The sequence below is a fragment of the Oncorhynchus gorbuscha genome, linkage group LG01 (genome assembly GCF_021184085.1).
Source record: "Oncorhynchus gorbuscha isolate QuinsamMale2020 ecotype Even-year linkage group LG01, OgorEven_v1.0, whole genome shotgun sequence".
Taxonomy (NCBI): Eukaryota; Metazoa; Chordata; class Actinopteri; order Salmoniformes; family Salmonidae; genus Oncorhynchus; species Oncorhynchus gorbuscha.
The window spans coordinates 88,741,166-88,757,460 of NC_060173.1; the positions used below are offsets into that span (position 1 = coordinate 88,741,166).

Here is a 16,295-nt window from a genome sequence, read left to right on the forward strand (position 1 = left end):
GTGGAGGTAAAGAGAGAGAGACTGAAGGATAGGGGTGCGGAGGTAAAGAGAGTGTCTGAAGGACAGGGGTGCGGAGGTAAAGAGAGAGACTGAAGGATAGGGGTGTGGAGGTAAAGAGAGTGTCTGAAGGACAGGGGTGTGGAGGTAAAGAGAGTGTCTGAAGGATAGGGGTGCGGAGGTAAAGAGAGTGTCTGAAGGACAGGGGTGCGGAGGGAAAGAGAGTGACTGAAGAACAGGGGTGCGGAGGGAAAGAGAGTGACTGAAGCACAGGGGTGAGGAGGGAAAGAGAGAGAGACTGAAGGACAGGGGTGCGGAGGGAAAGAGAGAGAGACTGAAGGACAGGGGTGCGGAGGGAAAGAGAGAGAGACTGAAGGACAGGGGTGCGGAGGGAAAGAGAGAGAGACTGAAGGACAGGGGTGTGGAGGTAAAGAGACTGAAGGACGGGTGCAGAGGTAAAGAGAGAGAGACTGAAGGACAGGGGTGCGGAGGGAAAGAGCGAGAGACTGAAGGACAGGGGTGCGGAGGTAAAGAGAGAGAGACTGAAGGACAGGGGTGCGGAGGGAAAGAGAGAGAGACTGAAGGACAGGGGTGCGGAGGGAAAGAGAGAGAGACTGAAGGACAGGGGTGCGGAGGGAAAGAGAGAGAGACTGAAGGACAGGGGTGTGGAGGTAAAGAGACTGAAGGACGGGTGCAGAGGTAAAGAGAGAGAGACTGAAGGACAGGGGTGCGGAGGGAAAGAGCGAGAGACTGAAGGACAGGGGTGCGGAGGTAAAGAGAGAGAGACTGAAGGACAGGGGTGCGGAGGGAAAGAGAGAGAGACTGAAGGACAGGGGTGCGGAGGGAAAGAGAGAGAGACTGAAGGACAGGGGTGCGGAGGGAAAGAGAGAGACTGAAGGACAGGGGTGCGGAGGGAAAGAGAGAGAGACTGAAGGACAGGGGTGCGGAGGGAAAGAGAGAGAGACTGAAGGACAGGGGTGCGGAGGGAAAGAGAGAGAGACTGAAGGACAGGGGTGCGGAGGGAAAGAGAGAGAGATTGAAGGACAGGGGTGCGGAGGGAAAGAGAGAGACTGAAGGACAGGGGTGTGGAGGTAAAGAGAGAGAGACTGAAGGACAGGGGTGCGGAGGGAAAGAGAGACTGAAGGACAGGGGTGCGGAGGGAAAGAGAGAGACTGAAGGACAGGGGTGTGGAGGTAAAGAGAGAGAGACTGAAGGATAGGGGTGTGGAGGGAAAGAGAGAAACTGAAGGACAGGGGTGCGGAGGGAAAGAGAGAGACTGAAGGACAGGGGTGTGGAGGGAAAGAGAGAGAGACTGAATGACAGGGGTGCGGAAGGAAAGAGAGAGACTGAAGGACAGGGGTGTGGAGGGAAAGAGAGAGACTGAAGGACAGGGGTGTGGAGGGAAAGAGAGAGAGACTGAATGACAGGGGTGCGGAAGGAAAGAGAGAGACTGAAGGACAGAAGTGCGGAGGGAAAGAGAGAGACTGAAGGACAGGGGTGTGGAGGTAAAGAGAGAGAGACTGAAGGACAGGGGTGTGGAGGTAAAGAGAGTGTCTGAAGGACAGGGGTGTGGAGGTAAAGAGAGTGTCTGAAGGATAGGGGTGCGGAGGTAAAGAGAGTGTCTGAAGGACAGGGGTGCGGAGGGAAAGAGAGTGACTGAAACACAGGGGTGCGGAGGGAAAGAGAGTGACTGAAGGACAGGGGTGCGGAGGGAAAGAGAGAGAGACTGAAGGACAGGGGTGCGGAGGGAAAGAGAGAGAGACTGAAGGACAGGGGTGCGGAGGTAAAGAGAGTGTCTGAAGGACAGGGGTTCGGAGGGAAAGAGAGTGACTGAAGGACAGGGGTGCGGAGGGAAAGAGAGTGACTGAAGGACAGGGGTGCGGAGGGAAAGAGAGAGAGACTGAAGGACAGGGGTGCGGAGGGAAAGAGAGAGAGACTGAAGGACAGGGGTGCGGAGGGAAAGAGAGAGAGACTGAAGGACAGGGGTGTGGAGGTAAAGAGACTGAAGGACGGGTGCAGAGGTAAAGAGAGAGAGACTGAAGGACAGGGGTGCGGAGGGAAAGAGCGAGAGACTGAAGGACAGGGGTGCGGAGGTAAAGAGAGAGAGACTGAAGGACAGGGGTGCGGAGGGAAAGAGAGAGAGACTGAAGGACAGGGGTGCGGAGGGAAAGAGAGAGAGACTGAAGGACAGGGGTGCGGAGGGAAAGAGAGAGAGACTGAAGGACAGGGGTGTGGAGGTAAAGAGACTGAAGGACGGGTGCAGAGGTAAAGAGAGAGAGAGACTGAAGGACAGGGGTGCGGAGGGAAAGAGCGAGAGACTGAAGGACAGGGGTGCGGAGGTAAAGAGAGAGAGACTGAAGGACAGGGGTGCGGAGGGAAAGAGAGAGAGACTGAAGGACAGGGGTGCGGAGGGAAAGAGAGAGAGACTGAAGGACAGGGGTGCGGAGGGAAAGAGAGAGAGACTGAAGGACAGGGGTGCGGAGGGAAAGAGAGAGACTGAAGGACAGGGGTGCGGAGGGAAAGAGAGAGAGACTGAAGGACAGGGGTGCGGAGGTAAAGAGAGAGAGACTGAAGGACAGGGGTGCGGAGGGAAAGAGAGAGAGACTGAAGGACAGGGGTGCGGAGGGAAAGAGAGAGAGACTGAAGGACAGGGGTGCGGAGGGAAAGAGAGAGAGACTGAAGGACAGGGGTGCGGAGGGAAAGAGAGAGAGACTGAAGGACAGGGGTGCGGAGGGAAAGAGAGAGAGACTGAAGGACAGGGGTGCGGAGGGAAAGAGAGAGAGACTGAAGGACAGGGGTGCGGAGGGAAAGAGAGAGAGACTGAAGGACAGGGGTGCGGAGGGAAAGAGAGAGACTGAAGGACAGGGGTGTGGAGGTAAAGAGAGAGAGACTGAAGGACAGGGGTGCGGAGGGAAAGAGAGACTGAAGGACAGGGGTGCGGAGGGAAAGAGAGAGACTGAAGGACAGGGGTGTGGAGGTAAAGAGAGAGAGACTGAAGGATAGGGGTGCGGAGGGAAAGAGAGAGAGACTGAAGGACAGGGGTGCGGAGGGAAAGAGAGAGAGACTGAAGGACAGGGGTGCGGAGGGAAAGAGAGAGAGACTGAAGGACAGGGGTGCGGAGGGAAAGAGAGAGACTGAAGGACAGGGGTGTGGAGGTAAAGAGAGAGAGACTGAAGGACAGGGGTGCGGAGGGAAAGAGAGACTGAAGGACAGGGGTGCGGAGGGAAAGAGAGAGACTGAAGGACAGGGGTGTGGAGGTAAAGAGAGAGAGACTGAAGGATAGGGGTGTGGAGGGAAAGAGAGAAACTGAAGGACAGGGGTGCGGAGGGAAAGAGAGAGACTGAAGGACAGGGGTGTGGAGGGAAAGAGAGAGAGACTGAATGACAGGGGTGCGGAAGGAAAGAGAGAGACTGAAGGACAGGGGTGTGGAGGGAAAGAGAGAGACTGAAGGACAGGGGTGTGGAGGGAAAGAGAGAGAGACTGAATGACAGGGGTGCGGAAGGAAAGAGAGAGACTGAAGGACAGAAGTGCGGAGGGAAAGAGAGAGACTGAAGGACAGGGGTGTGGAGGTAAAGAGAGAGAGACTGAAGGACAGGGGTGTGGAGGTAAAGAGAGTGTCTGAAGGACAGGGGTGTGGAGGTAAAGAGAGTGTCTGAAGGATAGGGGTGCGGAGGTAAAGAGAGTGTCTGAAGGACAGGGGTGCGGAGGGAAAGAGAGTGACTGAAACACAGGGGTGCGGAGGGAAAGAGAGTGACTGAAGGACAGGGGTGCGGAGGGAAAGAGAGAGAGACTGAAGGACAGGGGTGCGGAGGGAAAGAGAGAGAGACTGAAGGACAGGGGTGCGGAGGTAAAGAGAGTGTCTGAAGGACAGGGGTTCGGAGGGAAAGAGAGTGACTGAAGGACAGGGGTGCGGAGGGAAAGAGAGTGACTGAAGGACAGGGGTGCGGAGGGAAAGAGAGAGAGACTGAAGGACAGGGGTGCGGAGGGAAAGAGAGAGAGACTGAAGGACAGGGGTGCGGAGGGAAAGAGAGAGAGACTGAAGGACAGGGGTGTGGAGGTAAAGAGACTGAAGGACGGGTGCAGAGGTAAAGAGAGAGAGACTGAAGGACAGGGGTGCGGAGGGAAAGAGCGAGAGACTGAAGGACAGGGGTGCGGAGGTAAAGAGAGAGAGACTGAAGGACAGGGGTGCGGAGGGAAAGAGAGAGAGACTGAAGGACAGGGGTGCGGAGGGAAAGAGAGAGAGACTGAAGGACAGGGGTGCGGAGGGAAAGAGAGAGAGACTGAAGGACAGGGGTGTGGAGGTAAAGAGACTGAAGGACGGGTGCAGAGGTAAAGAGAGAGAGACTGAAGGACAGGGGTGCGGAGGGAAAGAGCGAGAGACTGAAGGACAGGGGTGCGGAGGTAAAGAGAGAGAGACTGAAGGACAGGGGTGTGGAGGGAAAGAGAGAGAGACTGAAGGACAGGGGTGCGGAGGGAAAGAGAGAGAGACTGAAGGACAGGGGTGCGGAGGGAAAGAGAGAGAGACTGAAGGACAGGGGTGCGGAGGGAAAGAGAGAGAGACTGAAGGACAGGGGTGCGGAGGGAAAGAGAGAGAGACTGAAGGACAGGGGTGCGGAGGGAAAGAGAGAGAGACTGAAGGACAGGGGTGCGGAGGGAAAGAGAGAGACTGAAGGACAGGGGTGTGGAGGGAAAGAGAGAGAGACTGAATGACAGGGGTGCGGAAGGAAAGAGAGAGACTGAAGGACAGAAGTGCGGAGGGAAAGAGAGAGACTGAAGGACAGGGGTGTGGAGGTAAAGAGAGAGAGACTGAAGGACAGGGGTGCGGAGGGAAAGAGAGAGTCTGAAGAACAGGGTTGCGGAGGGAAAGAGAGAGAGACTGAAGGACAGGGGTGCGGAGGGAAAGAGAGACTGAAGGACAGGGGTGCGGAGGGAAAGAGAGAGACTGAAGGACAGGGGTGCGGAGGGAAAGAGAGAGACTGAATGACAGGGGTGTGGAGGGAAAGAGAGAAACTGAAGGACAGGGGTGCGGAGGGAAAGAGAGAGACTGAAGGACAGGGGTGTGGAGGGAAAGAGAGAGAGACTGAATGACAGGGGTGTGGAAGGAAAGAGAGAGACTGAAGGACAGGGGTGCGGAGGGAAAGAGAGAGACTGAAGGACAGGGGTGTGGAGGGAAAGAGAGAGAGACTGAATGACAGGGGTGCGGAAGGAAAGAGAGAGACTGAAGGACAGAAGTGCGGAGGGAAAGAGAGAGACTGAAGGACAGGGGTGTGGAGGTAAAGAGAGAGAGACTGAAGGACAGGGGTGCGGAGGGAAAGAGAGAGTCTGAAGAACAGGGTTGTGGAGGGAAAGAGAGAGAGACTGAAGGACAGGGGTGCGGAGGGAAAGAGAGAGACTGAAGAACAGGGGTGTGGACGGAAAGAGAGAGAGACTGAAGAACAGGGGTGTGGAGGGAAAGAGAGAGAGACTGAAGAACAGGGGTGCGGAGGGAAAGAGAGAGACTGAAGGACAGGGGTGTGGAGGTAAAGAGAGAGAGACCGAAGGACAGGGTGAGGAGGTAAAGAGAGAGAGACTGAAGGACAGGGGTGAGGAGGTAAAGAGAGAAAGACTGAAGGACAGGGGTGTGGAGGTAAAGAGAGAGACTGAAGGATAGGGGTGCGAAGGTAAAGAGAGAGAGACTGAAGGACAGGGGTGAGGAGGTAAAGAGAGAGAGACTGAAGGACAGGGGTGTGGAGGTAAAGAGAGAGAGACTGAAGAACAGGGGTGCGGAGGGAAAGAGAGAGACTGAAGAACAGGGGTGTGGAGGGAAAGAGAGAGAGACTGAAGGACAGGGGTGCGGAGGGAAAGAGAGAGACTGAAGAACAGGGGTGTGGAGGGAAAGAGAGAGAGACTGAAGGACAGGGGTGCGGAGGGAAAGAGAGAGACTGAAGAACAGGGGTGCGGAGGGAAATAGAGAGACTGAAGGACAGGGGTGTGGAGGTAAAGAGAGAGAGACCGAAGGACAGGGGTGAGGAGGTAAAGAGAGAGAGACTGAAGGACAGGGGTGAGGAGGTAAAGAGAGAGAGACTGAAGGACAGGAGTGTGGAGGTAAAGAGAGAGAGACTGAAGGATAGGGGTGCGAAGGTAAAGAGAGAGAGACTGAAGCACAGGGGTGAGGAGGTAAAGAGAGAGAGACTGAAGGACAGGGGTGTGGAGGTAAAGAGAGAGAGACTGAAGAACAGGGGTGCGGAGGGAAAGAGAGAGACTGAAGAACAGGGGTGTGGAGGGAAAGAGAGAGACTGAAGAACAGGGGTGTGGAGGGAAAGAGAGAGAGACTGAAGGACAGGGGTGTGGAGGGAAAGAGAGAGACTGAAGAACAGGGGTGCGGAGGGAAAGAGAGAGAGACTGAAGGACAGGGGTGTGGAGGTAAAGAGAGAGAGACTGAAGGACAGGGGTGTGGAGGTAAAGAGAGAGAGACTGAAGGACAGGGGTGTGGAGGTAAAGAGAGAGACTGAAGGACAGGGGTGTGGAGGTAAAGAGACTGAAGGACGGGGGTGAGGAGGTAAAGAGAGAGAGACTGAAGGACAGGTGTGTGGAGGTAAAGAGAGAGAGACTGAAGGATAGGGGTGCGAAGGTAAAGAGAGATAGACTGAAGGACAGGGGTGTGGAGGTAAAGAGAGATAGACTGAAGGACAGGGGTGTGGAGGTAAAGAGAGAGAGACTGAAGGACAGGGGTGCGGAGGGAAAGAGAGAGGGACTGAAGGATAGGGGTGTGGAGGTAAAGAGAGAGAGACTGAAGGACAGGGGTGAGGAGGTAAAGAGAGAGAGACTGAAGGATAGGGGTGCGGAGGGAAAGAGAGAGAGACTGAAGGATAGGGGTGCAGAGGGAAAGAGAGAGAGACTGAAGGACAGGGGTGTGGAGGTAAAGAGAGAGAGACTGAAGGACAGGGGTGTGGAGGTAAAGAGAGAGAGACTGAAGGACAGGGGTGTGGAGGTAAAGAGAGAGACTGAAGGACAGGGGTGTGGAGGTAAAGAGAGAGAGACTGAAGGACAGGGGTGTGGAGGTAAAGAGAGAGACTGAAGGATAGGGGTGTGGAGGTAAAGAGAGAGAGACTGAAGGACAGGTGTGTGGAGGTAAAGAGAGAGAGACTGAAGGACAGGGGTGAGGAGGTAAAGAGAGAGAGACTGAAGGATAGGGGTGCGGAGGGAAAGAGAGAGAGACTGAAGGATAGGGGTGCGGAGGGAAAGAGAGAGAGACTGAAGGACAGGGGTGTGGAGGTAAAGAGAGAGAGACTGAAGGACAGGGGTGTGGAGGTAAAGAGAGAGAGACTGAAGGACAGGGGTGTGGAGGTAAAGAGAGAGACTGAAGGACAGGGGTGTGGAGGTAAAGAGACTGAAGGACGGGGGTGAGGAGGTAAAGAGAGAGAGACTGAAGGACAGGTGTGTGGAGGTAAAGAGAGAGAGACTGAAGGACAGGGGTGCGGAGGGAAAGAGAGAGGGACTGAAGGATAGGGGTGTGGAGGTAAAGAGAGAGAGACTGAAGGATAGGGGTGTGGAGGTAAAGAGAGAGAGACTGAAGGATAGGGGTGCGGAAGGTAAAGAGAGAGAGACTGAAGGACAGGGGTGCGGAGGGAAAGAGAGAGACTGAAGGACAAGGGTGCGGAGGCAAGCTCGACTAGCTCTCTACGTCTGCTGATTTATTAATGAGGATGAACATCTCTGTCTGGGAGCGCGCACACATACACACAAACACATTTTAGAGGCACTCTCAGTTTGAGTAATGAGTAAATGCAATTCCCACTGTCTTTCATCAACCTCACACACATAGTGAAGAAGTACCCATTATTGACATTTTTTTAAATGTCCTTGAAATTACAATAGCTGGGGGGTGGTGGTGGTTGGCCTACAAGTCTAAATATTTTATTCCCTGGACACACATAAACACACACACTGTCTCTTAAAGCTCCCCCCAATACACTCACACGTACATACATCAGTCACACCCACACCCGTATACACACACTCACCCGTACACACGGTGGTGGAATATTACGCCTCATTAACCCAGGACAGTGGTTGCCGTAGTGCTGTCATTGAATAGGTGAGAGGAGGGCGACGCTTCACTGTCAATCATACTCTGTGGTTACCACGGAATCATCAAGCCAGCAGGGAATACCCTTTCTTAATCTCCTTATTTAATCCCTCTCTCTTTCTAAGTCTATTCATCTCTCACTTTCTCAGCTGTGGTGTGAGCACGGGGAATGCCCTAGTTTGACACTCTCTCTGTCTTTCTCTCTCTCTTTGTTTCTCTCTCTCTATTTGACTGGCCTTGAAGGGAAACAGTCATTCATCACACGTTAGTCACACTACACCTGCCCCCATATTTCTAAATGGCATGTGCACGTGCACTTACTCACTCACTCACTCACTCACTCACTCACTCACTCACTCACTCACACAGACACACAGACACACAGACACACAGACACACACACACACACACACACACACACACACACACACACACACACACACACACACACACACACACACACACACACACACACACACACACACACACACACACACACACACACACACACACACACATCTTCCTGCTACGCCAGCATGTCTGTGCCAGTTAATCTGACTATTCTCTCATCATTCATTTGTTTGATTGATTTAAAAAAGGACTTTCTGTGTTGTTATCTGGTGTTGGTGGGTCATGTTGACCTGTTTTACTGATCATCCTCAATCACCATGATCAATAAACATTTTCCTTGAGTGTACTTTTAACAGAGATGAGATTTACTTCAAGATGCATTCACATTGCTTACACGTGTCAAGTGTATTCAGACCTACACAAGTGCCTCGGGAGGAGGGGTTAGGGTTTGTTCTGGACAGGGCCTAACTATACTGGCGCATTAAGCAAATGCCGTAGAGATATCCCTTATTGAGACAGCGGTTAGGGTGTTGGTCATTGGTGCTGGTTACAACACACCTATCTGATCGAATTAAAATAAGTATTTGAACTGAAAGATGGAAATCAGTAGAATTCTTGATAGCTGAGCAGCTACAAGACGACTCTCTAGCATCTGTTTATTTATCATGTAGGACAAACGTGTCTCTGATTAGGAATCAGTCACATCGCAGTTCTATCTGGAACATTGCAACATGTTGCCAGAACATGGCCCAGGTGCTGGTGTTGCTTCTGACACAAATATACCTCGGTTTCCTTGTTCTCGGAATGTCAGAAATGTGTATATTTACAGTAGCATGTCTTCACTTTCTCACATTTGCCATTTAAGCAATGATTGTGCAAGTTATACTAAGATAATGCACAACACAGAGTTCCACCTCCAAGTTTAAGTGTGGAAAAACAGACAAGTTGCAACAGCATCACTTGTCCTACACGGTATGTGTGGATGTCAAGAAGACAATGCAGAAATGCTCAGCTACAGTATATGATTGAGCACATACGGAACGTTTTGGAGCGATAGTGGAAATGTGGTTATAATTCGTGCACAAGGCGTAATCCTACACATTCCCACCTTCTAATGAGAAACTCGTTTTATTTAGATCAGGTCTGTTGTAACTGTAGCCAAATCACGGCATCAAAATATATTGCTATGAATGTGACAGTCGGGTAACTCCCCTAGCAGGTCTCAAACCCAAGCCACTAGCACCAATGACAAATTCCCTTACCACTGTACCTACAAGGGATATCCCCCATTGGGACAGTATAGTTATGTCCTGTCCAGAACAAACCACTCTTCCCTAGGCACTTGTGTAGATCTGAAACCACTTGACACGTTTAACCAATAGGGTGAATGCACTCTGAAGTAAATCTCAGCTCTGTTAAAAGTACACTCAAAAAAATATGGGATTGAGCATAATGATCCAGGAGTATCATTAAAACAGGTTAATATGGCCCAGCAACATTAGACAACTAGACAGAAAGCCCTTCAATTACTGAAATAAGCGAATAAAATCAATGATGAGAGAATAATCAGATTTATTGATACCGGACACGGACACGGAGATGTAGCAGGAAGGTCAGAATAATGTGAACCAAGAGGCTGTGTGTTCAAATCCCAGGTGAGGAAATGTTGAATAATAATGACTGATTAATTGAACATGCACAATGTAATCCTGTGTGTGAAATCTCTAAGTTGAAAACACTATCTCCAAAGCACTGTGTGAGTATCCCAAACAGACAAAGGCCTGTGAATGAATCAGTGGTTCACTAATCAGGGCATTGATTGGCTTAGCAACAAGACGTGATGTGTATTGATTTTTTGGGGGAGGCACAAAAGTTTTTGCAACACTCCTATAAAAATGTTAGTTAATGACCTAATGATACTCTTAAAGGAACGTTCTCTAATGTTAAGGGAACGTTTGTTGTTAGCTGGTAGAGTCTTAACCACAGACACAGCCTCTCTAACACTCTAAATACCTTCACAGGGCCCCTGGAGCCAGCAGGAAGTGTCCTCCTATGTCACTTCCTGTCCACTCTGCAGGGAAAGCGCCTGAACCCAGGCAGGCTGACTACACCGCTAATGTAGAGAGGAAATGACATCACAAAGCACAGGGATATTGAAGGCTAAACCATAGAGAGCCTAGATGAACTTCTGTCTGTGGCTTCAACACTTCTGTCAGAGAGATGTTGAGGAGATACGAAGGACACAACAAAAGATATAGAACAGCTTATTGCACAGCAAACACTGCTCCATACTGTACATAGCAGCAGTAAAAGCCCACTACCACTGGTGACAAGGCTACAGGCCAACCCCACAGAGTCAATCAGAATCAGACAACTCAGACAGACAGACAGACAGACAGACAGACAGACAGACAGACAGACAGACAGACAGACAGACAGACAGACAGACAGACAGACAGACAGACAGACAGACAGACAGACAGACAGACAGACAGACTACCTCGTTTAGCGTCTCCATTAGCCAGCATCTCTCTGGCCCAGCTCTTTGTGATCTCTGGCTTCTGTGACAGAGGTTTCACTTCCGGATCAACCTTGAACTTCCTGTCCCGAGGGGGCGGGGCATGGGCTGGGCTCCAGGTTGGGGTCGGGGGGAGGGTCCGGGGCAAGAAGGAGGGGCTGTGATGTGATGACCATGTCCTCTCCTCTTTTACCTCTGGCCTCTCGGGGGAGGAAGAGGTGGGCTTGCGGAGGCGGAGCCCCTTCAGCTCGATACACACCTTCAGCTTCCTCACCTCTTCATCATCATCCTCCTCATTAGTAATAGGAGCCGTAGGTTGCTCACTGCCCCACAGCACGCACGCATCTACCAACCCAGAGAGTGGACGTTAGTGGAGAACACACACACACAATAGGACACATACAGACACACCGACACTTACAGACACAGGAGCGCAACAAAAACAGACACACACATGCATGGACACACATACACACATAGAGACAAAAAAGACACAAAGGCAAACATGGTGCCCACTCTCACAAGCTGATGAGCTGTAAAGCCTCATGTAAGCTTCACTTTAAGCATAGGAAAGCCTCTGTGTGTGTGTGTGTGTGTGTGTGTGTGTGTGTGTGTGTGTGTGTGTGTGTGTGTGTGTGTGTGTGTGTGTGTGTGTGTGTGTGTGTGTGTGTGTGTGTGTGTGTGTGTGTGTGTGTGTGTGTGTGTGTGTGTGTGTGTGTGTGTGTGTGTGTGTGTGTGTGTGTGTAAGAGACAGACAGAGAGATAGACAGACAGAGAGGGGGAAGGAGAGAGGAGTGCGGGGGGGGATGCCCCAGGGAGGACTAGCCCTCTCGCCTGCCAGCACTGGGAGAGCGAGTGCAACCACATGCCAAAAGAAAAGGGGGAAAAGAACAGAAACCCAAACACACAAGGGAAGAAAGAAAGGATCTGAAAAGAAAAGAGCAGCTTTGAAGAAGGTGGCAGAGGAACGGCGCAGCTGAAAGAAAAGAGAGAATGGCTGTCCTGCTCCCTCCCTTCTCCCCACTCAAAGACAGGATTAAACACTCCTCTCTCTCTCACTCTCTATCTTCGCTAAACTGGCTGCCACACAGAGAGAAGGATGGGACAGAGAGAAAGAGAAATGAAGTACAGTAGTTGTGGGAGGAAAAGGTGAGAGGGTTGGAACAGACAGAGGGGTTAAAGAAAGAGGGAACAGAAATGGGAGGGGAGGGAGAGCCAGACAGAGCAAGAGAGATTCAACATCTACAGTGATGAGGCAAAGAGAGAGGGGTGAGAGGAGGGACCGAGAGAGAGCGGTGAGAGGAGGGACTGAGAGAGAGAGGGGTGAGAGGAGGGACCGAGGGAGAGCGGTGAGAGGAGGGACAGAGAGAGAGGGATGAGAGGAGGGACAGAGAGAGGGATGAGAGGAGGGACCGAGAGAGAGCGGTGAGAGGAGGGACAGAGAGAGGGATGAGAGGAGGGACCGAGAGAGAGCGGTGAGAGGAGGGACTGAGAGAGAGAGGGGTGAGAGGAGGGACCGAGGGAGAGCGGTGAGAGGAGGGACAGAGAGAGAGAGGGGTGAGAGGAGGGACCGAGGGAGAGCGGTGAGAGGAGGGACAGAGAGAGAGGGATGAGAGGAGGGACAGAGAGAGGGATGAGAGGAGGGACCGAGAGAGAGCGGTGAGAGGAGGGACAGAGAGAGAGAGGGGTGAGAGGAGGGACCGAGAGAGAGCGGTGAGAGGAGGGACTGAGAGAGAGAGGGGTGAGAGGAGGGACCGAGGGAGAGCGGTGAGAGGAGGGACAGAGAGAGAGGGATGAGAGGAGGGACAGAGAGAGGGATGAGAGGAGGGACCGAGAGAGAGCGGTGAGAGGAGGGACAGAGAGAGAGAGAGGGGTGAGAGGAGGGACCGAGAGAGAGAGGGGTGAGAGGAGGGACCGAGAGAGAGAGGGGTGAGAGGAGGGACCGAGAGAGAGCGGTGAGAGGAGGGATTGAGAGAGAGAGGGGTGAGAGGAGGGACTGAGAGAGAGAGGGGTGAGAGGAGGGACTGAGAGAGAGAGGGATGAGAGGAGGGACTGAGAGAGAGATGGATGAGAGGAGGGACTGAGAGAGAGGGGTGAGAGGAGGGACCGAGAGAGAGCGGTGAGAGGAGGGACCGAGAGAGAGAGGGGTGAGAGGAGGGACTGAGAGAGAGAGGGATGGGAGGAGGGACTGAGAGAGAGAGGGGTGAGAGGAGGGACCGAGAGAGAGCGGTGAGAGGAGGGACAGAGAGAGAGGGGAGTGAGAGGAGGGACTGAGAGAGAGAGGGGTGAGAGGAGGGACTGAGAGAGGAGGGACTGAGAGAGAGGGGGTGAGAGGAGGGACCGAGAGAGAGCGGTGAGAGGAGGGACAGAGAGAGAGCGGTGAGAGGAGGGACTGAGAGAGAGAGGGGTGAGAGGAGGGACCGAGAGAGAGGGATGAGAGGAGGGACAGAGAGAGAGGGATGAGAGGAGGGACTGAGAGAGGGATGAGAGGAGGGACTGAGAGAGAGCGGTGAGAGGAGGGACAGAGAGAGAGGGATGAGAGGAGGGACCGAGAGAGAGCAGTGAGAGGAGGGACCGAGAGAGAGGGATGAGAGGAGGGACAGAGAGAGAGGGATGAGAGGAGGGACCGAGAGAGAGGGATGAGAGGAGGGACTGAGAGAGAGTGGTGAGAGGAGGGACCGAGAGAGAGGGATGAGAGGAGGGACAGAGAGAGAGGGATGAGAGGAGGGACAGAGAGAGAGGGATGAGAGGAGGGACCGAGAGAGAGGGATGAGAGGAGGGACTGAGAGAGAGCGGTGAGAGGAGGGACCGAGAGAGAGGGATGAGAGGAGGGACTGAGAGAGAGCGGTGAGAGGAGGGACAGGGAGGGGGATGAGAGGAGGGACAGAGAGAGAGGGGTGAGAGGAGGGACAGAGAGAGAGGGGTGAGAGGAGGGACAGAGAGAGAGGGGTGAGAGGAGGGACAGAGAGAGAGGGGTGAGAGGAGGGACAGAGAGAGAGGGATGAGAGGATGGTCAGAGAGAGAGGGGTGAGAGGAGGGACAGAGAGAGAGGGGTGAGAGGAGGGACAGAGAGAGAGGGATGAGAGGATGGTCAGAGAGAGAGGGGTGAGAGGAGGGACAGAGAGAGAGGGGTGAGAGGAGGGACAGAGAGGGGTGAGAGGAGGGACAGAGAGGGGGATGAGAGGAGGGACAGAGAGAGAGGGGTGAGAGGAGGGACTGAGAGAGAGCAGTGAGAGGAGGGACCGAGAGAGAGGGATGAGAGGAGGGACAGAGAGAGAGCGGTGAGAGGAGGGACAGAGAGAGAGGGATGAGAGGAGGGACAGAGAGAGAGGGATGAGAGGAGGGACTGAGAGAGAGCGGTGAGAGGAGGGACTGAGAGAGAGCGGTGAGAGGAGGGACAGAGAGAGAGGGATGAGAGGAGGGACAGAGAGAGGGATGAGAGGAGGGACCGAGAGAGAGCGGTGAGAGGAGGGACTGAGAGAGAGGGATGAGAGGAGGGAGAGAGAGAGAGGGATGAGAGGAGGGACCAAGAGAGTGGGATGAGAGGAGGGACCGAGAGAGAGGGATGAGAGGAGGGACAGAGAGGGGGATGAGAGGAGGGACAGAGAGAGAGGGGTGACAGGAGGGACAGAGAGAGAGGGGTGAGAGGAGGGACAGAGAGGGGGATGAGAGGAGGGACAGAGAGAGAGGGGTGAGAGGAGGGACAGAGAGAGAGGGGTGAGAGGAGGGACAGAGAGAGAGGGGTGAGAGGAGGGACAGAGAGAGAGGGGTGAGAGGAGGGACAGAGAGAGAGGGATGAGAGGATGGTCAGAGAGAGAGGGGTGAGAGGAGGGACAGAGAGAGAGGGGTGAGAGGAGGGACAGAGAGAGGGATGAGAGGATGGTCAGAGAGAGAGGGGTGAGAGGAGGGACAGAGAGAGAGGGGTGAGAGGAGGGACAGAGAGGGGTGAGAGGAGGGACAGAGAGGGGGATGAGAGGAGGGATAGACAGAGAGGGGTGAGAGGAGGGACAGAGAGAGAGGGATGAGAGGATGGTCAGAGAGAGAAGGGTGAGAGGAGCGACAGAGAGAGAGCAGTGAGATGAGGGACAGAGAGAGAGGGATGAGAGGAGGGACAGAGAGAGAGGGGTGAGAGAAGGGACAGAGAGAGAGAGGGGTGAGAGGAGGGACAGTGAGAGAGAGCGGTGAGAGGAGAGACAGAGAGAGAGAGCGGTGAGAGGAGGGACAGAGAGAGAGAGCAGTGAGAGGAGGGACAGAGAGAGAGGGGTGAGAGGAGGAACAGAGAGAGAGGGGTGAGAGGAGGGACAGAGAGAGAGGGATGAGAGGAGGGTCAGAGAGAGGGGGATGAGAGGAGAAACAGAGAGAGGGGGTGAGAGGGGGGACAGAGAGAGAGGGATGAGAGGAGGGACAGAGAGAGAGCGGTGAGAGGAGGGACAGAGAGAGGGGGATGAGAGCAGGGACAGAGAGAGAGGGGTGAGAGGAGGGACAGAGAGAGAGGGGTGAGAGGAGGGACAGGGAGAGAGGGGTGAGAGGAGGGACAGAGAGAGAGGGATGAGAGGATGGTCAGAGAGAGAGGGGTGAGAGGAGGGACAGAGAGAGAGGGGTGAGAGGAGGGACAGAGAGAGAGCAGTGAGAGGAGGGACAGAGAGAGAGGGATGAGAGGAGGGACAGAGAGAGAGGGGTGAGAGGAGGGACAGAGAGAGAGAGGGGTGAGAGGAGGGACAGTGAGAGAGAGCGGTGAGAGGAGGGACAGAGAGAGAGCGGTGAGAGGAGGGACAGAGAGAGAGCTGTGAGAGGAGGGACAGAGAGAGAGAGCGGTGAGAGGAGGGACAGAGAGAGAGGGGTGAGAGGAGGGACAGAGAGAGAGGGGTGAGAGGAGGGACAGAGAGAGAGGGGTGAGAGGAGGGACAGAGAGAGAGGGGTGAGAGGAGGGACAGAGAGAGAGGGGTGAGAGGAGGGACAGAGAGAGAGGGGTGAGATAAGGGACAGAGAGAGAGGGGTGAGAGGAGGGACAGAGAGAGAGGGATGAGAGGAGAGACAGAGAGAGAGGGGTGAGAGGAGGGACAGAGAGAGAGGGATGAGAGGAGGGACAGAGAGAGCGGTGAGAGGAGGGACAGAGAGGGGGATGAGATGAGGGACAGAGAGAGAGGGGTGAGAGGAGGGACAGAGAGAGAGGGATGAGAGGATGGTCAGAGAGAGGGGTGAGAGGAGGGACAGAGAGAGAGGGGTGAGAGGAGGGACAGAGAGAGAGGGATGAGAGGAGGGACAGAGAGAGCGGTGAGAGGAGGGACAGAGAGGGGGATGAGATGAGGGACAGAGAGAGAGGGGTGAGAGGAGGGACAGAGAGAGAGAGCGGTGAGAGGA

General features: G+C 54.0%; 1 protein-coding gene across 1 annotated transcript in view; it reads right to left on the bottom strand.

The window, feature by feature from the left end:
* Positions 1–16,295, bottom strand: part of LOC124045612 (BCL-6 corepressor-like) — an 88,205-nt gene that overhangs the window by 41,289 nt on the left and 30,621 nt on the right. Inside the window, 1 exon segment of the mRNA XM_046365030.1 lies at positions 10,917–11,279. Coding sequence (XP_046220986.1) covers positions 10,917–11,279 — 363 coding nt within the window.